Raw genomic sequence first — 26,211 nt, forward strand, 5'->3', positions numbered from 1 at the left:
GGCGGAGACGCGCGCCTGCTCCTGGGCTTTCAAAAGTTACCTGCTGGTGGGGTCGGGAGTTGGGGGAGTTTCCAGCTGCGCGCGCGCTGGCCCCGCCCTCGGCCTCTTCAGGCACCTGTTGGTTTGAGGGCCCACTCGGCCGCAGCTGCCACCCAATAGGCAGCCTCCCTGAGCCAGCTCAGCCCCGCCCACCGCAGGATCCACCAATCCCAGGCTGGCCGCGGCCCCCTCCCTCGGAGGGCCCGCCCCTCTGGGCGCTTCTTCCGGGTGGGGCCCCGGGCCGAGGCGATGGCGCCCTGGGCGCTCCTCAGCCCTGGCGTCCTGGTGCGGAGCGGGCACACCGTGCTGACCTGGGGGATCACGCTGGTGCTCTTCCTGCACGATACCGGTGAGCCGGACCCCGCGCGACCCTGGACCCACCCGCTCCCGCCTGGTTCCCCAGACGTTTGGGTCTCACAGGGTCCCCCGCCTGATCCCCAGAGATCCTGGGATTGACCCGATCTCCGCCAGCTCCTGAAGCCCCCTCCCCAGCTATCATTCCAAGGGCCACCTGCTCTCCGCCTGATACCCAGTTGATCCCTAATTAATCTCAGCATCTTCCTGATCACTGCGAGGTGCCCTGTCCATCCAGGACCCATCTGGCGCCCACTGGGTCTCAGCCCTGTCTCCCCTGATCCTTCCCAGGAATTGGCTCCCAGCCTTTTCACCCATAAGATCAGGAGGATCAACTAGATTCAAGGACTGGCATCCCCCCCACACCCTGCCCCACCACCATAGCCACTAGCTGCCCAAGTCCGTAGGGGAGCGGTCTGTCTGCCATCTTTCCATGGTAGCGCCCATTCCCCCTCCCATCTTTACCCTCAGTAGCTCCCTACCCAGCCCCTGGATGGTCCAGCCTCAGCCCCTGGACTGGGGGCCCTTCTCACTTTGCTCCCAAGACCTCAAATCTCTTTCACTGCCTTTGCCCTTTAGCCTAGAACCTTGCTCAGGTCTCCCCATCAGAAGACACCCTCTCAAACCACCCGTTTCCTTCTCTGCTCTTTTACAACCAGGGGCACCACGCTCTGCTGATGCCCCCTCATTCCTCACCACCTCCCCCGGCCCCCCGCTTCCCCCAAATCTCCGGTCATTCCTGTGGGCTTAAGCCCAGACTGGACCCTTCCTGGCCTGGGCTCCCCTCATGCCCCTCTGTGGTATCTGAGCCCACCAGCTCCACCCTCCTACGTCTTTGTCTCCTGTGTGTCAGACCTGGCCAGTCTATCCCTGTCAGAGAGCCAGAGACCCAGGATCCCTCCTCCCTCTCTCCACATCCATTCAGATCTGGTCCCCTTCCTGCCAGACTTTGTTCAGCCACCATCTTCTTCCTCTTTGCCAGACCCTGCGGCCAGACTTCCCCCTGACCCACCTTTTCTCCAGCAGCAGGAGGGCTTTCAGAAAACAGGTCTTGCCCTATAACCTTCCATGGTTCCCTATTACCCTCCAGATAAAGCGCAGATGAACTGCTGGCCACACATGGCCACCCATAGATCCCCACCTCCAGGCCTTTGCTTGGCCAGAAGCGCATTTCCCCACCACCAGCTGCACCCCAGCCCCACCCCCTCCTGTTCTGCCCCGGCCCCAGCCTCACTGTTCTCTTCCGGCCCCTCCAGAGCTGCGGCAATGGGAAGAGCAGGGGGAGCTGCTCCTGCCTCTCACCTTCTTGCTCCTGGTGCTGGGCTCCTTGCTGCTCTACCTGGCCGTGTCACTCATGGACCCAGGCTACGTGAATGTTCAGCCCCAGCCCCAGGTAACCAGGGCCCCTGTGGGCCTGAACCCCTCCTTCCATCAGCAGGGACCCAAGGCCCCAGTAATGGTCTCCGTGCCAGGCCCTGTGCTGTGGGCTCTTGCGGGGCATCTCAGTGAATCCTCTTGCCAGCCCTAGAACCCCTTCCCATGATGAGGAAACCACTGAGACCCATAGAGGGGAAGCTACTTGCAAACATCACACACCCTTGCTCAGTCCAGGGCACTCTGCCCCATCCCACACCTCCATTCTACACAGGAGGGACTCTAAACTCTCCACACTCAGAGCTAAGTTGGCCCCAAGGCATATGCCCACCTGTGCCATCTGCCTCCCAGGGGACCCCATCTTACACCCTGTCCCTCATTTTCAGGAGGACCCTAGGGAGGAACAGACAGCCATGGTTCCTCAGGTGATCCCTCTTCGGCGCTGCAGATACTGCCTGGTGCTGGTGAGTGATGCATGGACCCCCATGGGAGGGGTCAGGGCAAAGCTGAGACTCCCTGACTTCCTTCCGCCCCCGTGCCATGGTCTCATGACTCCTCCAAAGCCTCCCAGATTCAGGCCCTGATCCCTGGCCTCCCCTCCCCTCAGTGGTGGGCCCACAGTGGGGCTGGCGTCGAGCTCCTACTCCTGTCTGTGCCCACAGCAGCCTCTGCGGGCCCGGCACTGCCGTGAGTGCCGCCGCTGCGTCCGCCGCTACGACCACCACTGCCCCTGGATGGAGAACTGTGTGGGGGAACGCAACCACCCGCTCTTCGTGGTCTACCTGGCGCTGCAGCTGGTGGTGCTTCTGTGGGGCCTATACCTGGCATGGTAGGTGCCACCGCCACCACCTAGGGGAGGGTGGGCAGCGTGCACCCACACGTGTGTACAGAGCCAGGGCTCCCTGCGGCCCGGCATGGGGAGGGAGGGCCTCCCCTGCTTGCCCCTAGCTCCCGTCCCTGTCGGTCCCACAGGTCAGGCCTCCGGTTCTTCCAGCCCTGGGGGCTGTGGCTGCGGTCCAGCGGGCTCCTGTTCGCCACCTTCCTGCTGCTGTCTCTCTTCACGTTGGTGGCCGGCCTGCTCCTGGCCTCACACGTCTACCTGGTGGCCAGCAACACCACCACCTGGGAGTTCATGTCCTCACACCGCATAGGCTACCTCCGCCAGCGCCCCGGCAACCCCTTTGACCTCGGCCTGACCCGCAACCTGGCCCACTTCTTCTGCGGGTGGCCCTCGGGGTCCTGGGAGACCCTCTGGGCTGAGGAAGAAGAGGAGGGCAGCAGCCCAGCTGTTTAGGCTCACTAGAGGCAGGGCAGCTATCTCGTGCCTGAAAACCAGAGGGGCTATACCTGCTGGGGGCGGCTCTTCGGGGCCTGGGGCTGTTCACTCCTGCCGTCCTCCAGGCCTCAGAGCGGGGCTCCAAGACGGAATCCCCACCTATAGGCAGCTCCGCCTTCCACAGGAAGAAGGGGAGGAAGAGGACCTGTGGGAGACACAGGCCCAAACAGACCCTGGCTCCCCTCAACCCCAGGCCAGGCTGCCTCCAAGCACAGTTTTACAAGTTTAATAATCCATAAAGCAAGTCAAGTATTAAAAAGACAAACCAAACCACTCCTTACCGTGGCACCCCTGCTGGCCCGGGTCTCGCTGGGAGGCAGAGGGGTGGGCAGGAGGGGGCAGTGACACGCTTTGTCCAGTGACGCTGAGCAAAGCCCCTGACAGCAGCCCTGTGGCTGCCACCATAAGTCCCAAGGACACATAAATAGCAGGCAAAGGCCTGGGCCTGTGCAGGGCCACACAGCTGGGCGAGCACAGGCTTTAACCATCTGGGCAGGGGGCGGAGGCGTCGGGAGCGGCCCTCAGGGCTCCAGGAATCGCTCTGACACGAAGTCAAAGTCCCGGAAGGCGGCCTGCTGGTGGGCACTGAGAGCGCTGCGGGGCGCAGGAGGGGTCAGGGCAGGCGGCAGCCCCGTGAACTCGCCCTCAAAGTAGCGCAGGTCCGCAGGGCCACAGAGCGCGGGCACGAAGGGGGGCCGGACGGTGCGGGCGAGCAGCGCCTGCCAGTCGGTGGTCTAGGGGCAAGGGCAGAGGTGCCTGAGGTGGCAGGAACGGCAGCTCTCAGGGGTCACTCCATGCCGCCCACCCTGCCAGGCGCTGGGGACCACAGCTGTCCCGGCCACTCACCCTGAAGAAAGGCTGGATCTTGATCTCCTCAGCATCCTGCTCACCTGCCCCCAGGCGCTTCTCCGGGCACTTCTGGAGGAGCTGAGCAAAAGGACAGGTGCTCACTTGGGGCACCCAGCCCCAGGCACTGCCCACCTCCACCAGCACCACAAGCGAGCTGGGCCACAGGGCCCCAAGGGTGGGCAGCAGGGGACACATGAGCCGTGAGCAGCTGTCCAGCCCCACCTGGCCCCTGCAGTGCTCACCTTCTGAATGAGCTCGAGCCCCTGCACCGACAGAAAGCGGGGGTATGGGGCATCCGCGTTGACAATGCAGTCAAACACTTCCTCCTCGGTGTCACCTGGGAATGGGCACTGTGGAGATGGGGGCTCACTCAGCAGGGTGCCTGGGTGACTCACCCCCAGACCTGGAGGCCCCGGCAGCCCACTCCAGTGCGCACCTCGCCCACCAGCATCTCATAGAGCAGCACGCCCAGCCCCCACCAGTCCACAGCCCGAGTGTACGCCTCCTGGGTCAGCACTTCGGGGGCCAGGAACTCTGGGGTGCCACAGAAGGTGCTCGTCCGGTCCCCAAAGCCAATCCCTGCAAACCAACATGCACACCAATGCCTGCTGGGCGTGTCCCGTTCACAGTAACCTCTGTGCTTGTAAGAACCAATAGCCGACCCTTAGAATTCCAGGAACCCAGCCCTGTGCCAAGCCCTGCCCAGTACCTGACGAGGTGGGGATGGTTACAGTGCCATTTGACTACATGAGGAGGCGGAGTCTCAGCCAAGCTCACATGCCAAGGTCCCACAGAAGGCAGGACCCAATGCCCAGACCCGACCACAGGCTCTCCCTCAGGCCAAGTGTCAGCTGGGGCCCTTTAAAAGCCTCTAGGGCTAGGAAGCAGGGGCCAGTGTGGCCAGCTGTTCCCTAGAATGAGGGTGGGGGAGTACCAGGGCATCCTTGGGTCGGGAGGGGATTCCCTGGGAGATGCCACCTGCCCACCACCCTGCTGGTCCACACTGGGGAGGTAATGCTGGAGGACATGGATCGTGACGGGTGACCCCCACCTTCCTTGCATAACCCGAAGTCTGCGATCTTCAGGAAGCCCTGGGCATCCAGCAGGAGATTATCCAACTTCAGGTCCCTGAGTGCAAGGGGGGCATGTCAAAGTGGCTGAGAAGGGCTGAGACCTGGGGAACAGAAACTGGCCCCAGAGCAGCCCCGGAGGGCAGCATCCGCCTCCCTCCTGCCTCACCTCCCCCGGGCACCCGTGGGATCAAAGCTACCTGTAAATGATCTTCTTCTCGTGTAAGAACTGTAGCCCCAGGACCACGCAGGCCAGGTAGAAGCTGGAAGAGTGGTATGTGGGTGAATTCAGGCCCAGGACAGGCACCAGGGAAGGCATGGCCTGGGGACACCTGGATGTCCCAGCTGAAGTCAGATGTGGGAGAGAGACTGGGACAAACATCCGCCTGGGCCTGGGGGGGCTCAAGGTTGTCCCAAGGTTGCTGTGCACTAACTATCTATCCTTACTGGACCCTTAAGTTGTGCCAGGGACCATGCCAAGTGTCCTGCGTCCTCCCAGCAGCCTGCGGTTGATGCTCCTTATGCCTATTTTTCAGATGAGGATCTGAGACTCCAGGTAAGTGACCTGCCTAGGGTCACGCAGTCAGAGGCAGGGCTGATATGCCAGTTTGGGTCTAACTCCAGAGGCTGCACTGGAGGGAAAAAATAACTCCAGCTGCCAGTCCCCGTGCCAGGCAATTTATAAACACTACTCTCATCTATGCGACAACCCCGTGAAACAGTCATTTCGAGCCCGGTTCACAGCTTCATGAATGAAAGCCCAGGGGCACGAATGCTGAGAGCTGACGCCAAGATGGGAACCCAGGCCTCTCTGACTGGCGGCTCCTCTACTGATGGGCACCCTGGAGGCAGGAGGAGGAAGGGAGCAGCTCTGGGGACCCAGGGGAAGTTTTCTGGAAGACGCAGGCAGGAGGAAGGGGAACCCACCAGGCCTGGGGCTCAGGAAAGACGTCCTCGTGGATCTGCATCATGAGGTCACCACCGGGCACAAACTCAGTCACGAAGCAGGCGTGGCTGGAGGTCTGGAAGCAGGCGAGAAGGGAGAGCAGGAAGGGGTGCCCTGTGCAGCCCACAGCCTCCAGGATCCGCTTCTCACAGTACAGGCTGCAGGGGAGGCTGGGGTCTTAGAGGGAAGGAAACTCTCCCCCAGCTGTGCCCTGCCCCCCCCACAACACCGCTGGCTCGCTGGGCCCTCAAAGTGCTCAGTGGGTAGCGTGGTGGTTTCTAAATATCAAGGGCTCACATGGGTCATGGAACCTGTATAACCACTTATGCCCCCATTTTACAGAACAGCAAACTGAGGTGCAGAGAGAAGAGGGAACCTTTCCAAGGGTACGCAGCTGCAAGCACAAAAAGAGGACGCAGGCCTGCCTGGCCCCACAGTGTCACCTTTCCAAAGCCCCAGGAGCCTTCAGCTGCCTTCTGGGTGCTCAAAGCCCAGGCCAGCCATCCTGGGTGTCTTCCAGGGCCAACGGTCCCATTGCCTGGGCTCCCCAGCCCTGCTACGCACCTCTCTACCTCGTCCCGGCCGAGCACCTCCTGTTTCTTCAGTGCTTTGATGGCATAGTATTTCCCTGTCCCCTTGAACTGGACCAGGAGGACCTGGGGACCAAGGAGAGGTTAGGCTCCAGGTGGGCCGCACAAGGCCTTTACTTCCTCACCCCCACGGATCACTGTCCTCCTGGTTAATGTGCCGGGTCCCCCCACCCCACCGCACCCTCCTCAGCCCACTACCTTCCCGAAGTGTCCTCGGCCAAGCACGGCCAAGCAGCGGAAGTCCTGAAGTCGGGGTGGTTTCCTGCAAGAGAAAGGGCACAGGAAGCCCCCAGGACAAGGGCTGGGCCTCCACCCAGAGCCACTCCAAGCCCTGCATGCCCAGTTCCAGGCTGTCCCCAGCTATGGCGCTTGAGGAAGAGCCCTGCAGTGAGCGCCCCTGGCATGCAACTGGAGCTCGGTAACGCGAGTTCCTAAGTAAGGACCTGAGAGCCAGCCAGCGCACACACCCAAGGAGCCACCGAGCCATGCACAAATGGGGACACCGATGCTCAAGTACGATGCGCACCAGATGGGGGTACCTGGCAGGGGAGGCTGGTGGAGATGGCCCGAGTCCAGTCCTGGGCTCCATGTGGGGGCGTTTGATGCACTGCAAGGGCAGAGGGGCTCAGGGGAGGGCCGAGCTGCCTCCCCACTTCCCCTCCAGCCTGCCAGCCCCTTCCAGGAGGCCCCCGGGCCTATGAGCCTCGCCCACCCCTCACCGGGGTCTCCTCGGGGGTCGGCTCCTGGGGCAGGTAGAGGCGCGGGGGCTTGGGTGGGGGCTTCATCTCTTCTGCCAAGGGGGTCTTCTTGGGCAGGAAATTACTGTGGGGGGGAAGCAGACACATGGCCCAGCACAGGCAGATGGAATAGCTGGAGGGACAGATACACAGCCATGCAGAGACAGACAGACAGCGTAGAGGGCTGAGCAGTAGGGACAGACACGGCCTGAACCTGGAGAGAGGCAGCGCCAGGGAGAAACATCGGTGTGGGCCAGGTGGCTCCTCACCTGGGGGAGGCAGGATCGGAGGCCCCCCGGGGTATAGTCGGGGTCAGAGGGCACCCTTTTGGGGGGCTGATCGTGCTTGGGGAGCTGCAGGGGGGCAACAGGCTCATGACCAAGCGTCCCCAGGCCGCCATGCTGAGGTTCATCTGGGAAGCCCTCAGGAAGTCCTGGCCTGGGGACAAGGCGGGAGCTCAGGCCGGGGCCCATGGGGGCCCAGCCCTGCTCCCCACACGCAGAGCCCCACACCCCCCACACCTCTGCGTTTAGAGAAAACGCGTTTCTGCCTCTGTAGCCGGGGCCGCCTCTCAATGACAGGATCACAGAAGGTCACCTGCAGGGGCAGAGGGCAGGGTTGAGGACTGGCCCACTCCTACCCCATCTGCCCCAGCTCAGCCCAAGCTTCCAGTGTCAATAGATGCAAGAGCCCGAAAAACGGCTTCAATGTCCTCATGGATGCCAGTGGAGAAACTGAGGCCCAGAGAAGCAAGGCAAATGTCCAGGGTCACAGCTGAGACAGGCAGTTAGGACAAGGACGCAGGCCTCCAGATGCGGCCCCTTAGGGGCGAGAGTGCCTGGGAGTCCTTATTCCTGCAGACCGGCCCTCTCTGGTCCACAGTCTCGATCCTTACACACGGTGGGTCTCAAAGGCCCTCCTCACCCTGTGCACCCAGGGACCCACCAGGTCAGAGGGCAGGGACAGTGAGCACCTGGGCGAAGAGCCGCCCCTGTGGCACCAGGCTGAGGGACAGTTGGTGACAGGCATTGTCCAGGAAGTCCTCCAGCCTCAGGAAGGCCATGCCACACAGCTGCCGCCAGTCCCGCCAACGTACCCCGATCTCCAGCTCGCGGGCCTACACAGAGGGGCCAGGCTCAGGCTGGGGCGCGGCATGAGCCCTGACCTGGGCAGCTCCACCCCATCCCAAAGTCACCCCAACCATGCAAAGGCCAGCCTTACTCGCTCCAGTGGGATGACAAAGGTCTGGTCCCAGGACTGCTCGGCAACCTGCCCCCAGCCTGTCTGGCCCACGGTGCGGTTGTCCACCTTCAGCACAGCCAGCACCTCGCCTGCAGGGCCAGAGCTGGGGGTCAGAGCAGGCCTAGGGCAGGAGTCCCCTGCATCCCCGCATAGCTGCTTCCCCACTCACGGGCCAGCTCGCCTCCACCACGCTGTTGCCTTGCCCTGGTCCGAAGCCAGCCCTCGGAGGGGCTTCCAGCCAGTGCAGCCACCGGAGAACGTCCCGGCACAACTGTCAGCAGCTGCTCACATCCCAGGAGGCGGACCTGCAGTGTCCCTGTGGGGGGGCATTGTCAGATGCTGTCTTCCCTCTGCCACCGCCAATGTGCCCTGACATCCTAGGAATCCCACTCTCACCAGGAGGTGGCTGAATCCAGACCCTACCTACATTAGGCTGTAGTAGCCACCTGCCATCCTCGGGCAGAACGACTGGCTCTCCCCTCCACATGTGAGGGCAGCAGGGACACAGGTGTGCAGCACAACCCAGACTTCAGCCAGGCTGCGCGGAGCCACAGCACGTGGCGGGATGCTGCTGCTCAGGGCCCAGAGAGCACCGTGGCAGGGACGAGAGCTTGGGGCAGGGAGCGGGAAGCCTGACCTCCTGTGCTGTCCCACCTGCCCCTGGCCTCAGCTTCTCCACCTGAGCAGGGGAGGTAAGTCCCACTCGGCCCCACCTCCCCCAAAGGTGTGAAACACGCTTTGCTAAGCGGGTAAGTTCATTTTTAGGGTCACTAGAGTTCTGTCTCTCAAAGGGTAGAGGAAGCACTGGAATCTAGCAGCTTTTGAGAATACGAAGTGGGCCCAAGAGCACCATTTAAGGAGTCCAGGCCTGGGGGTTACACTCAGACAGCCCTTATAAACAAAGGCAGGTGTTCAGAGTGGGAAGACCTTGGAAAGAAGACTGAAGGAACTGGGGTGCTCAGCCAGGAGCTAGGGTACGGGGGCCGTGAGTAGTTGGATTCCAGGTCTTTTAACAAGCTGTTCCCTCTGCCTTCCCCAACTTGGCCACTTAAGTATTCCTGTAGGTTCTTCAAGGCCAAGATCAAGCACTACTTCCTCCAGGAAGCATTCCTTGATTCCCCAAGGCCAGGCGAGGGGGCCCCATCCAGCCCCTGCACTTCCTCTTCTCAGCTCTGCTGCCGGTGGAAGGGGCCCGTCTGCTGCGCACCCGCGCTCTGCGCAGGCAGCCGCCGGCCCTCCTGGCTCACACTGTATCTCAGGCGGGAAGCTCAGGGCTGCGAAGCCGAAGCTTTCAGGTTATTTGTCAATTGCTACAAGGAGACACAGCTCAGCTCAAGATAAGAAAGAACTTTCTGGCCGGGCGTGGTAGCTCACGCCTGTAATCCTAGCACTCTGGGAGGCCGAGGCGGGCGGATTGTTTGAGCTCAGGAGTTCCAGACCAGCCTGAGCAAGAGTGAGACCCCGTCTCTACTTAAAATAGAAAGAAATTAATCAGACAACTAAAAATATATAGAAAAAGTTAGCAGGGCATGGTGGCGCATGCCTGTAGTCCCAGCTACTGGGGAGGCTGAGGCAGAAGGATCACTCGAGCCCAGGAGTTTGAGGTTGCTGTGAGCTAGGCTGACGCCACGGCACTCTAGCCCGGGCAACACAGTGAGATTCTGTCTCAAAAAAAAAAAAAAAAAAAAAAGGAAAGAACTTTCTAATAGTCTGAGCTGCCGAGGACTGGGTACCAAGGCCTCCAGGTCTGTGGGCTCCCTCACGCCAGCACTTAAAGCATTATTACAGTTATTTATTTATATGATAGCTACATTGTCCCAGTGCAGACTCTGCCAGGCACTGCGCTTAGCACTTTACGTGCAACAAGTCACTGTACTTTCACAGCAACCCTATGAGGGAAGTGCTATGAATAAAATCATCCCCATTTTACAGATGGATAGACTGAGGTTCAGAGAGGGGATGTCAGTTGCCCAAGGTCACACAGCTAGTGGGTGGTGATGCCAGGATTAGAACTCCTCCCTGAAATGCTTCCCCACTGTGCTTCTGGGTCCTCCCCAAAAGGGAAGGAGAGCTCTGAAGTGGGAGGGACTCCCAGCTACCTGTCAGGGCCGTGGGCTTCACAAGTGTCCCTGAGGGTGGGGGGCTCCCAGGCACCACAGTCCGCAGCTCCCGGGCCACTCTGCTGCGCAGAGGATGAGCAGGTGGCAGGCCCTCCAGCAGCTGCTCCAGGGCCAGCCGAAGGAGGTCCAGTTTCTGGGAGGACTCTTGGAGCTGGGCCTGGGCCTGCAAAGGGGACACAGGCAGGGGCAGGCCTATGGGATACGTGGGGCGGCAGTGGCCCAGGCTACCCAGAGTCACCACCCACATGACATCTCCACGGAAGGTGCCTCCTGCCACTGCAGAGGGTGGTATGGGAATAGGCAGACCCTCGGAGAGGGCAGCAGGGAGGGGCTGGGGCCTGACCTCGGCCAGCGCCTTGCGGTCCTGTGTTCTTCGGCCACCGAGCAGCTTCACCACGTTCTTGGCGCCCTCGGCCACAGCAGCCTCCACGCGCAGTCGGTGCTGCAGCTCCTCCGCCAGCAGCTCAGGGCCTGGGGGAGGAGGACATCCCTCAGCCCCTGCCCAGCCCTGCCCTGCCCGGCCCTGCGGCCTTCTCAAGGCCTCACCTGGTTCAGGGGACCCACTGGCCTCCAGGCTGCTGATCTTCATCCGCAGCAGGGCGACCTTCAGCTGGCTGTCCCGCAGCATCTGCTGGGCGGCTGCCAGGAGCTTCTTCTCCTGCGGGGCCATGCCGTATGCCCCGTCAGACCAGTTCTCAGCCAGGGCACCCCCATCAGACCAGGGACTGGAGCCGAGCCTCCCTCAGTAGGCCAGACACTAGAGTCAAGCTTCTCTGGCCAGGCCAGCCGCAGGGGCAGAGCCTTCTCCATCAGAGCGACAAGAGCTGGGCCTAAGCCTCCCCGATCCGATCATGGCTGGGGCCAAGTCTTCCTGTCAGACACGGACTGGGGCTCCCCACATCATACTGGGAGGTGGGACTGGGGACTGGACTGGGATCCCGCTGGACTGGTGCAGGGCCTTCTCTCTTAGTCTCGGGCTCAGGGCCACACCTTCCCACCCGGCTGGGGTTTGGGGTGGCACTTCCTCCAGCAGATTGACCTGTAGGGTCAATGGCTGGGCTGCACTTCCCTGTCAGGATCGGGGCAGAGCTGCCCCTCCCCTAATATCTGACAGCCAAGTCTCACCAGAGGTGAGGCTGGGACTGTGCCTCCCCTATCAGGCTGGGGGCCTCACCTTGGGGGTGCCACTGGCACACGTGTGGGTCATGTTCTCGGCCCCCTGCTTCACCTTCAGCTCCACCTGCAGCTGCCTCCGTAGAGCCTCCAGGTGCCGTGCCCTTGGCTGCTCAGCCCGCGGCCGGGGGCCCAAGCCCACAGGTTCTGTCACAGGGAGGGTTCCCATCACCTACAGCCCAGACCTCCATGGCCTAGCTGTCCCCTCCCTCCCCTCCTGGGCTATCGGCGGGGGCTCTGGGAGGAGGCTCGGGGAGGCAAGGCAGTCTCGGCACAGGGCCAGGGCCTGGGTCAGCCTGCAGCCTCCCGTCCTGAGGAGTCTCAGCTCCTCACTCACCAGCCTGGCCAGGCCCGGGGCCAGGCAGCAGGATGCGGGCGTGCAGCTCCCGCAGTTCGCCATGCAGCTGCTCCAGGCGGCGGTTGGAGGAGCGCAGCAGCTGCTGCACGTGGCCCAGGTGGCGGCGGTCTGTGGCCACCCGCCGCAGGTTCTCCATGCCTTCCTTGATTTTCAGCTCCTTCTGGATGGCCCGACGGATCGCCTCTTTCTCATCCTCTGAAGGCCGCTGGCCCGGCCCAGGCTGCAGAAGGGCAGAGAGGAGGCATGGGATACAGCCCCACCAGCAGCCCCTGCTCCCTGCAGATGGAGAGGGTGGAGGGACTGCACCCAGGACCGACGCACACAGGGCTTGCTCTTAGAGCCAGACGGAAAGCCCAACGCCACTCACATAGCCCATGCTCCTGTCGTCTGCCGTTTAGAGAAGGGGAAGGGGAAACTGCTAATGTTTATGCAATGCTCACGGGGTGCCAGGTTCTGTTCTAAAAGCGGGGCATATACTACCTCCTCACTCCTCCCAGCAACTCGACCAGGTAGGAGCAGTTATTATGCCCGTTATAGAGATGAGGAAACTGAGACCCAGAGAGGTGAAGAAACTTGCCCACAGTCGAGACAGAGAGAGGCCACCATCTTGGGGCTGGTGGGGATGGATACCAGCCTCTCCCTGCCAGCCATGGAGAACCAGGCTGCCGTAAGTCTGGGAGCCAGAGTAAATCTGGGAGCCAGAGAAAGCTCAGCACTGAGAAGGGATTCACCCAAAATCACCTGGAGAAGGTAGCCAGTGGCCTGTGAGGCCAGGGCTTGTTCCCTACATCCCAATGCCACAGGTGGCAAAGCGGAGGCACAGAGAGGGACCGGGTGCCCACTCCCAGCTTGGCTCCTGGGGGTAGGTAGAAGTCTCTCACTGCCTCACCCCAGGCTGGAGCCAGGAAGAGGAAAACCTTCTTTCCAGAGGCCGACATTTTAAACCAGCTAGTGCCAAAGGTGACCACAGGCTGGGGTGACCCACGATGCCCCTCCCAACACAGACTCTTGCAGGGACCCCACCTTACCTCTCTGTGTTCCATCTCCTGAGCCTAGTGGAAGGGGTGGCGACCCCAGCCTCAGGGACCCCCCACCCCAGGCGTAGGCTGGGTCAGCTGGCTGGGCTGTCAGAGGGCAAGGGCGAGGCTCAGGAAATCCTTTGACCGCCCTAGGCAAGAGGGCCAGAGCCAAAGGCCGGAGCAGACAAAGATCCCATGGAGCTGGAGGCCTGGCCACCAGGGTCCTGAGTCACCCAGCCACCCGCTGCAGGGCGGAGGCTTGCAGGAAATTGGAAAATGTGTACAAGCCACGGCTGGAACAGGCGGAGGCACCTCCGGAGGAAGGGTATGGGAGGGGGTAGACCCAGCCTGCAGGCTCCCTAAGCGACTGGGGTGGGAGCACTCCAGGAGTCTCTGTCTACCACACCTCACGCCCAGCATAGCCCTGTGCGTGTCCCGGCTACTCTGGGCTGGAATCCTGACCACACACACCTCCTCCTCTCTGCTCCCCGCTGGGATCCTATCTTGTACACAAATGTCCCCGCCCACCCCCAGTTGCTCTGGGACAGGACATCACCTCTCCCTCCACAGTAACAGACAGATGGGCACACACAGCCTTGGCCCTCTGGGCCCGCTTGCACCTACTGCCAGCTCTGGGCAGGAACCCTGGCCCCCTGGGAATTCTGGAACACTCTGTACCCTAAGGTTCCGGCCCGGGCGTGGGGCTGGGCCCCTCCCCCCGCGCCTCGTGTGCTCTGGGAAGGACCCCCCCCAGGTGCGCACACGCGTCCCTCTCCCCGGGCCTCCTTTGCTTTCCCGCTAATTCCCGTCGGCTTTAGAGCCCCACTTGGAAGAACCGATTTTAGGAAACTCTGGGGCCCACCATGCCGAGTCAGATGTGCTACGGGCTGGTCTGACTCGAGGCTCCGGGCTGACCTGGAGTCGGTTCCAGGGCCCATGACCGACCTAACCCGCGCTCCGGGCTGCCCTGCGAAGCTGTCGCGGGGCCGGGGCGGGGACGGGGCTGGGGACGCGGCAAACGAGGCTTCCCGCCCCGGCTCCGTTCACCTGCCGCGGCGCCCCCTCCTCCATGGCGCCGCTGGGGCCGCTCGGGTTCCGGAAGCCACGGCCCCTCCGCCAGGACTTTCAAACTTGAAACTTCCCGGGAAGCGGCGCTGGAGACGAAGGATCGGGCGCCCCCTCCCGAGACCCGCGGGCCCTCTGGGGACCTAGGACCAGCGCCGCCTCTCGGCCGCGCCGGGTAACGCCGCAGAGCCCGCTCCTGGGGTCCGAGGCCCCAGCACCTCTCCCGGATCCAAAATTCCGCGGGATTCCGGGCCCAGTACTCCGTCTTCTGCGGCCGCAGTTCCCGCTCGGCGTGGCACTGGCCTCTGTCCCGGGACTGGAGAGCAGGGGGGGCACCCCGGGCCCGGGTCCTCCGGCTGTGCCCTGCCGCGCGCTCAGAGGGGCCTGCCCGGTGGGGACAGCGCCCCCTGCCGGCGTCGGGGCGCAGCCTGTGTCGTGGGTCCACTCCAGCCGGGGCTGACCCGCTAACCCTGGGCCCCGCCACGACCTGGCCGCCGCCCCTAATGCGCTGGGAAGTCTCTCTTCGTCTCAGATGTCGTGGGTGTAAAATGGGCTAATCCCAAACTGTCGTCCCCTCGGAGTGGTTGGCCCTACCTAGCTATTATTCCCAAGAACGTATACCTCAGGGAAAAATAAAACCTCACCCAAATTATGGTAAATTACAAATTATGGACGAATGAACTAAACGTCTCTCAGGCCCATCACTTAACTAGACTGAGCTTGCTGGTTCAGCCAGAGCGATTGTTCCAACTTTGCGCTAAAAAGCCCATCCAAACAGGAGAGAAAACATTTACACCTTGTGAAGTAGCCACTGTCTCAGGAAAGTGATGCCCGCATGGGGTGTGCTGGCAACGTCGTGCCCGTCTGGAGGATCCTGGTTCTTCACTGCCTAGTCTACGGTGGGCCATTCCAGCCACTTCCCAGCGTCCTGTGCTTACCAGCCCCTTGTGCCAGAAACACACTAGAAGGAGCCCCCTCTAAGGGGTCAGAAAGTGACGAAGGGCCAAATATTGACCCTGACTTGGACCAGGTACGGTCTAGCACTCTTACCGAAGGAAGCCACCTGTTTTACTTCACAGTGATCACCTCACAAGGGGCTGGAAAAAGTGAAACTGGCCAGCCATGGACAACGCTGGGTTGTCCTACAATGGGACATCAGCATAAGCAGAGGCAGCTTGGTTCTGTGAGACATGCCCAGATTTCATAATCAAAGGCAAAACGTGACAAGTTTACATATCAGAGTTGTTGAGGGCTAGACATTAACACAAGCACCTGGCACATAGTAGGCTCTTTAAAATGAGGATTCTCAAGCTGTCTTGAGGTGAATGTTATTATCCATCATTTGGGAGTAAAAAAGCTTCAGCTTCTCACCACAGCTCACCAAAAGCCCACTAATCAAACTAGCAAGCCTCTGCCCCTTTTAGGAACTCCCCCAATGGTGCCATCAGTCCAGCCAGCTAATTAACATTTAAAAATACGTATTTGACTTGGTAAGTAAATGTCACTTCTAGAAGCCAAATGTATAATCTGATCAGACAACCGGAGTGTTCACTTCTCATCTCAAGGTCCATTTAGCTGGGAAGCTGAACTAGATGGTTTTCCAAGTTTGCTGAGAAGTGTTTGTTTCACTGTTACACTAAGGGAAAGGAGTTCAATGGTAGCAAAATCCATCTAATGCACCCAGGCTGGGCAAACCAGCAGGGAAACAAAGTCCTGCGCTGCCGAATGAGTCTGACCAGATACCTGCATCTTACATCTGATAGTGATGATACTCCATGAGATCGGAATTCTTAGGAAAATGTAAATTCATGTTCAACATCCAATGGATAGTGAATAGTTCAAACAAACTCTCCAGCTAGTTGGCCTATAAAAGTATAAAACAGTTAACCTGAAAGGAACCTAAAACTTCCTAGCAGGAAATGTTTTCCCCCTTTCCATACACACAATGTTTTTCCTTCTCAGTATTGCAACTAGTCCATCTACATTTAGATTTGTCTCTGGGTAGAATCCGAGCTCACTTCACCAACTAGTCAGGTTGGCACACACCCTCCACTTTAAAAGTCCTCACTACTCTTGTTCTAACCACAAAACAACAGCCCTTTCCATCAGACCTTTTAAAAAGTAAACTTACAAGCCTTCATAAACACAGCCACATATCCAAAAAGGGAATGGTCACTAATGGGGTTATCATAAACTTTTCAAAATAAATTTTTTTTTTTTTTTTTTTTTGAGGCAGAGTCTCACTCTGTCACCCAGGCTAGAGTGCTGTGGTGTCAGCCTAGCTCACAGCAACCTCAAACTCCTGGGCTCAAGCGATCCTACTGCCTCAGCCTCCCGAGTAGCGGGGACTACTGGCATGCACCACCAGCTAATTTTTTTTCTTTTAGTTGTCCAGCTAATTTCTTTCTATTTTTAGTAGAGACAGGGTCTCGCTCTTGCTCAGGCTGGTCTTGAACTCCTAATTTCAAGTGATCCTCCTGCCTCAGCCTCCTGAATAGCTGGGATTACAGGCTCTAGCCATGATGCCCAGCTAATTTTTTCTATTTTTAGTTGTCCGGCTAATTTCTTTATATTTTTAGTTGAGATGCTCTTGTTCAGGCTGGTCTCGAACTCCTGAGCATGCCTTGGCCTCCCAGAGTGCTAGGATTACAGGCGTGAGCCACTGCTCCCGGCCAAATGTCCTTTTTAAACAATTGGAATAGCTATTCACTCATGTCTTAAAGAATTTGCCAGGTACAGGGGCTGGCACAGGTAACCATGGCTACTCAAGGAGGCTGAGGCCAGAAATTCAAGACCAGCATGGGCAACATCGTGAGACCTTGTCTCTTAAAAAAAGTATAAAAAAATAAAAAATAAGAAAATAGCCAGGCACGGTAGCACATTCTTGTAGTCCCAGCTATTCAGGAGGCTGAGGTGGGACGATACCTTGAGCCCAGGAGTTTAAGGCTGCAGAGACCTAAGATCGTGCCACTGCACTCCAGCCTGTGCAACAGAGCAAGACCCTGAGCAAGATCCAGAGTGTCTCTTAAAAAAAAAAAAAAGCTTGTCTCAGTCTTCAGGAAATCCTGAAAGTCTTTGCCCTTTGCAACAGAATTACATTTTTACAATAGTCAGAAAGGGTTCATAGCAAAATCTAACAAAAAAGACAGAAAAACCAAACCTGTGTTTCTGGCACTAATTAAAACCCTGAAACTAGTTGTTATAAAACAATAGTGACAGATTATCAGATCAACCCAGAAACACAATTGTTTAGGAATTGATAGCCCCAAATCCATGCCAGAGTAAAACACTCCTGTACCTTTTGGGAGCCAAGCAGCTAACACAAGTGAAACAAGCAGGGCAGATGTGAAGCAAATCCGTCAGCCAAGCAAAATGTGTAAGTACTCTGTGGACCATTTAAACTCTACATTTTGGGGAGGCTGAGGCAGGAGGATCGTTTGATCCTGAGAGTTAGAGGTTGCAGTGAGCTTTGATGATGCCACTGCACTCTAGCCTGGGCAAGAGAGCGAGACCCTGTCTTAAAATAAATAAATAAAATAAACACTATTAATATATTTTATAAGATGGTTGAAATTTTTTAAGAGCCTATTAATGGAGGTCAGGGAATCCAGTTAAAATTAAGTCTTTTTGAAACCACTGGAGAAACAAGAGCTGCAAGGATGGTCTAAAACAGAACATTCCTTCTTCTTTTTTTTTAAGACAGGGTCTTGGCCTGGCACAGTGGCTCACACCTGTAATCCTAGCACTCTGGGATGCTGAGGCGGGTGGATTGCTTGAGCTCAGGAGTTCGAGACCAGCCTGAGCAAGAGCGAGATCCCGTCTCTATGGAAAATAGAAAAAAATAAGTCAGGCAACTAAATAAAAATAGAAACAAAAAATTAGCCAGGCATCGTGGCTCACGCCTGTAGTCTCAGCTACTTGGGAAGCTGAGGCAGGAAGAACCCTTGAGCCCAGGAGTTTGAGGTTGTTGTGAGCTAGGCTGATGCCAGGGCACTCTAGCCTGGGCAACAGAATGAGACGCTGTCTCAAAAATAAACAAACAGGGTCTTGCTGTCACCGTGGCTAGCATGCAGTGGCGTAATCATAGCTTACTGTAACCTCAAACTCCCAGGCTCAAGCAATCCTCCCACCTCCCCAGAGTGCTACGATTACAGGTGTGAGCCACTGCACCCAACCCCTCCCTTAAGGTTTTGAAACTAAATGTAAGGATACCTTGCAAACTACTGTCCTCTATTCCAATTCATGTGGTTATTAAATTCCCCTCATGGGCTGAGTATGGCAGTTTTGGAAGAGCACAGCCCCTCCCCAGAGAAGGAAATTACTTCAACAGCCATTATTTGCTCTTTTTAAGTGTCCTTGATCAAAGGAGCATACACACTTGCCTAAGGGCCAGTCCAACAATTCCTGTTGCAATTGGGCACAAGGCACACTGGCTACTCTGCAGGGATTCTCCTGGGTGCTAAGCTTGCCATTTTGCTTTCTCACACACAGCCTGGTCCTCTTTTACAAGATTTGCAGAAACAGGGTAGTCTAGAGAGTGAAGCAATAGCTGGGAACAAACGATTGCCTTAAAGGGCCCCCAATTTTCGACATTTCCCAAAAGGAACATTATATTCGATTGTAACCTGTAACCTAACAGCTCTAGAATCTCACCAGCACATAAAACCACCAGCTGTGCTGAACTGCAACTTTGTGAAACAATATTACAGGTTTAAGTATTAATATTAGAGCAAGACTACAGTATTACCCCCTTATCTGTGGGGGATACTTCCTAGACCACCCCTAGGGGCCACCTGAAGCCATGGATACCAGCAGCCCCTATGTATTTTTTCCTATACATACATACCTATGATAAAATTTACAAATTATAGTATTGTCCTCAAGGTATAGGGCTAAAAACAAAAATTTACAAACTAGGCACAGTAAGAAATTAACAATAATATAGGACAATTTTGACAGTAAACTGTAATAAGTTACATGAACGCAGTTTTCTCTAAATATTTTAGGACCACCGTTGACCATGCATAACTGAAACCTGGGATGAGGGACAACTGTAATTTTCTTCCTAGGGAAAAGTCCTTTTGAAACTTCAAAATACTATACCCTTCCCCTCAAACTGTTTCCTACATTTCAAATAAATTAGAATTTGTCCACTTTATATTGACCAGCTTAAGGCTTTTTATATAGATATACCTATAATTACTGCTAAGCTATTTGACGAAGTTTTATTTTTGGTTTTGTTTTATTGAAACATTGTCTCACTCTACTGCCTGTGGTACAGGGCAGTGGCGTCATCATAGCTCACTGCAAGCTCAAAGGGCTGAGGCTCAAGTGATCCTCCTCTCTCAGCCTCCCTAACTGGGACCACAGGCATATGCCGCCACATCTAATTTTTCTATTTTTTATAGAGACAGAGAATCCTACTGGCCTCAAGTGATCCTCCCCAAGTGCTAGGATTACAGGCATGAGCCACTGTGCCTGGCTTGATTTTTTTCTCCCCTCCCCCAGTCACCAAGAACATGAACAAGGCAAACACTAGCTTATCATCTAAATCCCACAGCAAGTAACATTTCTCTACAAAACAAGGAGAATGACCCCAGTCCAAAAAAAATCTTTACGTTCCTTTATTGGAGCAAGATTCCTGATTGGTATACAGTGATGTATTTACTAAACAGAGACCTGTGCAGAAATTACATACTATCCATCTAGACAGGTTTTTGTTACACTTTGCCTACTGATGGAATAGTTCCATTTATAAAGTTTTATACATCAAAAAGCTTTGAATTTGACCAGGCTGTCCATTAATTCACCTCTGAAAAAGTGGCATTTAATTTCAGCTACTATATTTTACAGCATTAAAAAGCTTATGCATTAGGGAGCTTCTCTGCACAATGGCATTGAGCAGACAGAGTCCATCATACCACCCAGATTCACAGTCAGAGAGCTTTATGCTAGAGAGAGCTGGGACTTAGACAAAGTGACTCCTAACCACCACCATGGCCTTCTTAACTCTGACTGCCTATCTTCTTGACCACATTTTACTGGGCCAATGAAGACATGCCAGCAACTGCCCCATGCATACCTTAGCATTAGAGCACCAGGTTTGTTTGATGGTGGTGGCAGGCACTATTTTATATCCAGCTAAAAGGCCCATTTTAAAAACTGTCAATTGGAGATAAAAATCAAGGGCACAACATATTTAGAACCGAGTTTTGAGCAATCTGGTATCCCTAATAATATATTTTCAGAAACCAATGGCAATTGTATCCATGTTGCCTAGCCATGGACACATTTAATACATTGATTCAAATCCCTTTACTCAATCCACGTAGCCCTGAGGTCATTCTGCAAAGTGCGTATCAAAAAATACGAAGTTGGGGTGACAAAGTTTGACAATGATGCTATACAAGTCAAACTTGGAAGATCATAGAAAGTACATCTATTCTGAGAGAAAAGCATCAAATCCTTTGTGTACACATTTAGTTTTATTGTAACAAAGCAACTTGTACACTTTTAACGTTTAAAACTGAGCATCTTTCCTTTCCAGTGAAACAAAAAGAAAATTTAAAAATAAACAGGAACAAAATTACAATAGAGAATGTCAATTCCAAATAAGATCCTACACGTTCTGCTGATTCTCCCATCGAGTGGCAGGGCTCAAGTCATCATTAGGAGAGAATTTATTTTAAAAGTGTCATCTTAAACTGCAAGGATGTCCGTTAAACATCACAATTAAACATGCCAAAGGAGAAGCCATGTTGTCAAAATGCCCACTTAACCCACCCAAACATCTCAAACCCACCCTTTGCTGACCTTCTATAACCCCATTTTTTTAAGTTTTTTTTTCTTTTTTTAAACAAGAGAAAGTAGACAGATACATGTTGGTAAATGCTAACTGTCCATATTCACATAGAGACACAGTGTACTCTCTGAGCCCAATATACAGAGAAAGGAGGGAAAAAGCTAGAATTCTATGCACTACTACACAGGGGCCTAGCACCCTCCAGCTTCCAGCAGAGCGAAGGGAGCAGGTTTTTCTTTTTTCCCACAGAGCTCGGTGGTGTTGATCCATACAGTTTTTGCTGAGACAGGAAGGAATAAAAATGAATTTGGAACAGAGAGGGGTAGAGATTCTTTTCCCATTGTATTCTGCAAGGTATTTCCCCCCAAAATAAGTTGAGAACCATGGTGTAGAGAAAAGAGACCTCAAGAACAGGGCCACTGAGCACAAGAGGGGGGGGAAAAAAAAAAAAAAGACTGCAACTTGCTCCCAGGGACTGGAGAAAATTTTAAAAAAGGTTGGAATCCATCAGTGTTCTGTTAGTCATCTTCTCCTTCATCCTCCTGAAAGAAAAGGTGGGCAGTTAATCTTCATGGTTAATTCTAAGATCACTCACTAGCTTCCACAAGGACCATACTGGACCCTACTGAACATGACAGCATGCTCCAGGGGGATTCAATTTGCTAAACCTGTATATATATCTGCAAACTGACTGAAAGCCCCAGTAATGTTGTTTCAGATAAATTAGTAACGTCAGCACTAACCAAATCATCATTAGGTACATTTCAGAACAGACAATCCAAACCAAAACCAATCTATCCCAATTTGACTATTCAAGAATTTTATAAGTATGTCCAAAACATGCAAAGCTTTGTTATTTAGAAGATAACTCAGAATCTGACCAGCTACATACACTGTCCATAATACTTTCATTAAGTATTGGCTAGGGAAAGACAAGGTTAGGTGATCATAAAATCCAGCCAGAAAAACATAACAAGTTAAATCATTAATATAATAAGCTTATCAAACATTTCCTTGATTTTTGGACAACAAAATAATCTATCTATTCCATAAACTCCCACAATCAGCTCCAGGTCAGTTCCATTATACTATATACATAATCCCCAAAATAACAGTGATTTCTTCAAAGGTTATCTTTTTAGGTTTAGCCAAATTTTCTTTTACCTCTCCTTCCTCCCCTTCATCATCATCTTCATCTTCTTCACCTTCATCCTCATCCCCTTCTTCATCAATATCTTCCAAACCTTCTTCTTCCTCATCATCATCATCGTCTTCTTCTCCTTCCCCCTCTTCATCATCCATATCGGGAACCTTAAAAAACCAAGAGTTACCTTACAAACCCATTTTTTTTTTTTTACACAAATGATACAAGTATAACCTTGAATAAATCAACAGTCTCAACTCACCAAGTAGTACTGTAATGGATTTGGCCAAATATCATCTTTGATGACCTCTCCTAATTCATCTGCACCTGCATCAGAATGGTCAGTAAACCAGGTAAAGAAGCTTTCTGGTTCCTCATGCTGCCTCTTCCTGCTGGCTTTATTCTGCGTTTGACTGGAACGTTTCGTCAAGTCCTAAAATGGAAAGAACTTTTGATACAATCTCTCCAAAACAACTCCAGTAATTTAAAAAATAGGACTTTCCTCAAAAGCATAGATATCAGTATACTACCTACACTATTATAATTATCTAAGAGCAACCGTAAAATTGTACAGCAGGTAAAGAAAAAAGAGTCTTAGAATTAGGACCACAATATTGTTTTCCCTGGAAGAGAAAGCACCAACTTTTAATTTGGCTTTTTCATAAATTAGTTCTACTAGAATAACCACACACAGTTATGAATATTTAAAATATATCTTACTATTTAACAAAGATGTACATGGATTTTGGGAAATGGCAATCCATTTAAAGAGCTCAATCGCACTGTAGAAAACAAATTTAGTCATTTACTCCAATTCTTAAACATACACTATAATTTCTAATGAGAGCTCTAACCTACTGTAGTATTTGGCTTCAACACACTGGAATTTTTAACACATTACATTACCAAAGCACCAGGTACAGGTTTAGTGGTTCAACTAAACCAAAATATGTAAAATGATATTTTTGTCCAGCTTCTTCGGAGAATACCTTTCCAGATTTCCATTTGATTTCAGTGGACTTTGAAGATGGATCACCACTCTCATTCAGATGAAATTCTTTGGAGAGAACTTTATTTTCGAAGTAAGGATTTTCATCAAAATACTGTAATAAATATTTGGAGGATTAGAAATCAATATGAACAGCTCCTCTAACCAAAGCTAAAGTCAATTTCCATCATGGCAAAAAAGATACGTTATGGATACTTACAAAATCTATTCTGTAACCTGATTTAATATCTTCAAATTCTGTCACTTCAACTCTGGTCAAATAATGCAGTGCCTCTTCGTCCTCCTCCCCAAGCAGCGCGGACACTAGACCAGAAAATTATAGGTCAGTCAAATTTCCAACAAGCAAACATTAACAAAGAACTTCAGTGATCCCTTATAAAATTTTCCAAATTTGCTGCGCATAGTGGCATAAGACAATAATCCCAGCTACTCAAGAGGCTGGAACAGGTGGATCTCTTCTTGAGTCCAGAAGTTAGGAGTACAGCCTGGGCAACGTAACAAGCCCCCATCTCATTAAAATTCTAAGGCTAAACTCAGTGAGCATCTTTGGTTTTATAAACCCACTATTAACTAAAGGCAAATTGTTCAGTGTCAAGGTGTGACTACCTTTCATCAAGTAATTAAACTGAGTTCCAAGTTAGAGAATAACCTCTTCTAAAAGACAAGCAGCATTAATTGCAAGTCTTCTCTCTTCTTTGAGGGTTTCAACCTCTGCATGCAACCCAGCATGTTCGACTAAGTCCTCACCAAGGTTCTTCCATTCTAACAAATAAGCACCCTATATCCTTTAATAATGCTCTGAAAACAGCATACCTTGTGGATGGTTGACGAATGTTGTTACCCAAAAATTTGGGATTTTGGCGATCAATTCTGACCTCTTCTGAAAAAATGGTTGGCGGAGTTTGTTATATTTCTGTTCTACTTTCAAAATCTCCTCACTGGCTTGTTCATTAAGTCTGAAGCAAATGAAAAGGCATGTTGACAATGATGGTATTTGACAAATAGAAAAACTGATAAACTATAGAATGTATATTTACTCTTATTAGCTTTAGAACTGTGCAAAGTACCTAATTACATAATAATCTTATCTCCTAAGTTTATAGTTACAGACTAAAGTTAAAACTAAGATGGCAATCTTACCTGCTTTATCAATAGGCACTCAATAATGAACTGCTCTTAAGAGTGCCCAAACTGAGCATTCTGGTAACATTGTGTATTTACTTCATCTACTCTATTTCCAGGCAAACTTCAATTCTATTTCCCTCAGGCAGGATTTCTAGATGAAGCTGCTAATCAAGTAACAAAGTTATAATGCAAGTTAGAGCAACATTGATGCCACACTGCTAAACTATCAGAAGTCCTATACTCCAATTTAGACAATTTATAGCCTTTGAAAGCAAACCCAATCTTTGCAAGGTCAATGTACTTTCATCAAAAATTTTTGTAACTGCACAAGTATTTCACAGAAAAATAACACTGAATCTACATAGTATTTCCAACCAAGTTATAATCATCTCCCCTTAGCCAGTGGATACAGATCTGACCACAGTTTTAATGATTACCATGCTATTAGATGCATCTCAGAAAATTTCTCCAAAGTAAATTAAGAAAAAATGTTACCTGTCTATTTCATTTTGTACTTCATCAATATGTTCAATTGCTTCCTGCTGCTCTTTTTCTGCAAGAAAAAGGATCATAAAACTTAATTCTAATTAGAGAACAAATTTAGTTTAGTTTCTCCGATGTTAAGAAGACTGTCGAGGATACCTAAAATTATATCTCAATAAAGCTGTCAAACAGTGCCTACTACAAAATATGCTCTCCACATGCTCATGTATACAGTTGACAAATTACTTTTTAATCAAAAGACCATTCGCAAATCACATTATCTGCTAGGTTACTCAGAAAATTTTCCTGTAGTACTTTTTTTCAAGAGTTCCATTACAAGAGACCAATCAGTAAGATTTCTATTATAAAAGATGAGAAATAACCTTATTCAGAATTCTCGTTTATTATTTAGCAGATCATGCACTTGTAATACAATAGTACCACCTGCTAACTAGAATATGGAAACTAACTCATGGCTATGACACATATTAGGCCACCATCATCTATCCCAATCGTAAAACCACTTTTTATACAAAGTTGAAGATTCTACTCAATACCTATTACAACGAAGACATCAGACACGCCTACAAAGACAGGAAAGGCACTCACTCTGAACTATCCCACCATCCTAAACATTCGACCTTTGCCTTCCTAGAACCCCAGGATCTGAATCTGAATTTTCCAACACCTTCAAAGCAGTTCAGGCGGGATGACTTCAGATTCGGCCCCACTCGATTTTGGAACACACAATTACTGGAAACTACGAGGTCAGAAATCTATGATGCACAGAAGGGAGAGGGAGAAAAGGGGGTGTGCTCCGGAATAGGTGCCCTTTTGTCCTGTAAGGACTGCAAGTCCCACAAAGCTAAGTGGGCGTGAAGGGGCCTGATCGCGCAGTTCATTTCCGGTAACCAACCCAGGATTGGCAGCCCCCCTGCCGAGACAGCCTTCTCGGCAGAGGATAGGTTTCCCAAGAGCCATTTTAAAGACCCCGGGTCCACTGGCCGCCGCTCCAGGTTTCTCCGCACGCTGGCGCGACGGGGTGGCCGCCCCACGTGGGGAGAGCGCCCGGGCCGCCCGGAGCATCCTCCCGGCCGGCCCAAGCCCAGCGCGCGGCCGGCCGCGTGCTCCCTCGCGCACCCACCCCGCCCCAACTCGAGGCAGAAGCCCCGCCGGGGCCGGCCTCCGGGCGGGGATGCCGGGGGCACCGCCGCGGGCCGGGCGGGAAGGGGAGCCGCGCGGGAGCCCGGGTGCCGGGCCGCGTCCGGCCGCACCATGTGGCGGCGGCGGCGGCTGATGGGAGCGAGGCATCATGGCGGAGCACAATAAAGAGAGGCTTCTCGGGAGGGAGGGAGGGGGAGGAGAGCGAGGGAGGG

General features: G+C 53.3%; 3 protein-coding genes across 3 annotated transcripts in view; 1 reads left to right on the plus strand and 2 right to left on the minus strand.

The window, feature by feature from the left end:
- Positions 1–258: 258 nt before the first annotated feature.
- ZDHHC12 (zinc finger, DHHC-type containing 12) lies at positions 259–3,368 on the plus strand. Its single transcript, XM_012639758.1, has 5 exons — positions 259–388; positions 1,650–1,786; positions 2,154–2,231; positions 2,430–2,596; positions 2,740–3,368. The coding sequence occupies exons 1-5, from the start codon at positions 289–291 to the stop codon at positions 3,059–3,061; spliced, it is 804 nt and encodes a 267-aa protein (XP_012495212.1). The 5' UTR covers positions 259–288; the 3' UTR covers positions 3,062–3,368.
- Positions 3,319–14,358, minus strand: PKN3 (protein kinase N3). The gene is made up of 22 exons (XM_012639757.1): positions 14,255–14,358; positions 12,168–12,408; positions 11,832–11,977; positions 11,204–11,315; positions 11,001–11,128; positions 10,637–10,820; positions 8,707–8,853; positions 8,517–8,626; positions 8,269–8,412; positions 7,817–7,892; positions 7,565–7,733; positions 7,278–7,380; positions 7,098–7,165; positions 6,757–6,820; positions 6,533–6,624; positions 5,950–6,126; positions 5,223–5,285; positions 5,004–5,080; positions 4,389–4,531; positions 4,195–4,302; positions 3,950–4,030; positions 3,319–3,837 (listed from the first exon to the last, which is right to left on the minus strand). The coding sequence occupies exons 1-22, from the start codon at positions 14,276–14,278 to the stop codon at positions 3,625–3,627; spliced, it is 2,670 nt and encodes an 889-aa protein (XP_012495211.1). The 5' UTR covers positions 14,279–14,358; the 3' UTR covers positions 3,319–3,624.
- A 5,516-nt stretch (positions 14,359–19,874) lies between these two features.
- The window catches only part of SET (SET nuclear proto-oncogene), a 6,972-nt gene continuing 635 nt past the window's right edge, over positions 19,875–26,211 (minus strand). The window contains exons 2-8 of the mRNA XM_012639801.1: positions 24,848–24,905; positions 24,041–24,183; positions 23,427–23,530; positions 23,208–23,321; positions 22,481–22,651; positions 22,239–22,385; positions 19,875–21,616 (exon numbers count right to left, since the gene is read on the minus strand). Coding sequence (XP_012495255.1) covers positions 21,593–21,616; positions 22,239–22,385; positions 22,481–22,651; positions 23,208–23,321; positions 23,427–23,530; positions 24,041–24,183; positions 24,848–24,905 — 761 coding nt within the window. The 3' untranslated portion in view covers positions 19,875–21,592. The remainder of the gene's footprint in view (positions 21,617–22,238; positions 22,386–22,480; positions 22,652–23,207; positions 23,322–23,426; positions 23,531–24,040; positions 24,184–24,847; positions 24,906–26,211) is intronic.

This window comes from Propithecus coquereli, unplaced genomic scaffold (assembly GCF_000956105.1).
Source record: "Propithecus coquereli isolate 6110/MARCELLA unplaced genomic scaffold, Pcoq_1.0 Scaffold142, whole genome shotgun sequence".
Taxonomy (NCBI): domain Eukaryota; kingdom Metazoa; phylum Chordata; class Mammalia; order Primates; family Indriidae; genus Propithecus; species Propithecus coquereli.

Bases quoted from the DNA above. Each gene is read 5' to 3' on its own strand.
- ZDHHC12 (XM_012639758.1), top strand. From the start codon at position 289: ATGGCGCCCTGGGCGCTCCTCAGCCCTGGCGTCCTGGTGCGGAGCGGG. The intron at 389-1,649 runs GTGAGCCGGACC...CGGCCCCTCCAG, and splicing joins GCTCTTCCTGCACGATACCG to AGCTGCGGCAATGGGAAGAG. The intron at 1,787-2,153 runs GTAACCAGGGCC...CCTCATTTTCAG, and splicing joins ATGTTCAGCCCCAGCCCCAG to GAGGACCCTAGGGAGGAACA.
- PKN3 (XM_012639757.1), bottom strand. From the start codon at position 14,278: ATGGAGGAGGGGGCGCCGCGGCAG. The intron at 12,409-14,254 runs GTGAACGGAGCC...GCCCTTCTGCAG, and splicing joins AGGAGGGGGCGCCGCGGCAG to CCTGGGCCGGGCCAGCGGCC. The intron at 7,734-7,816 runs GTGTGGGGGGTG...CCTTGTCCCCAG, and splicing joins CGTTTTCTCTAAACGCAGAG to GCCAGGACTTCCTGAGGGCT.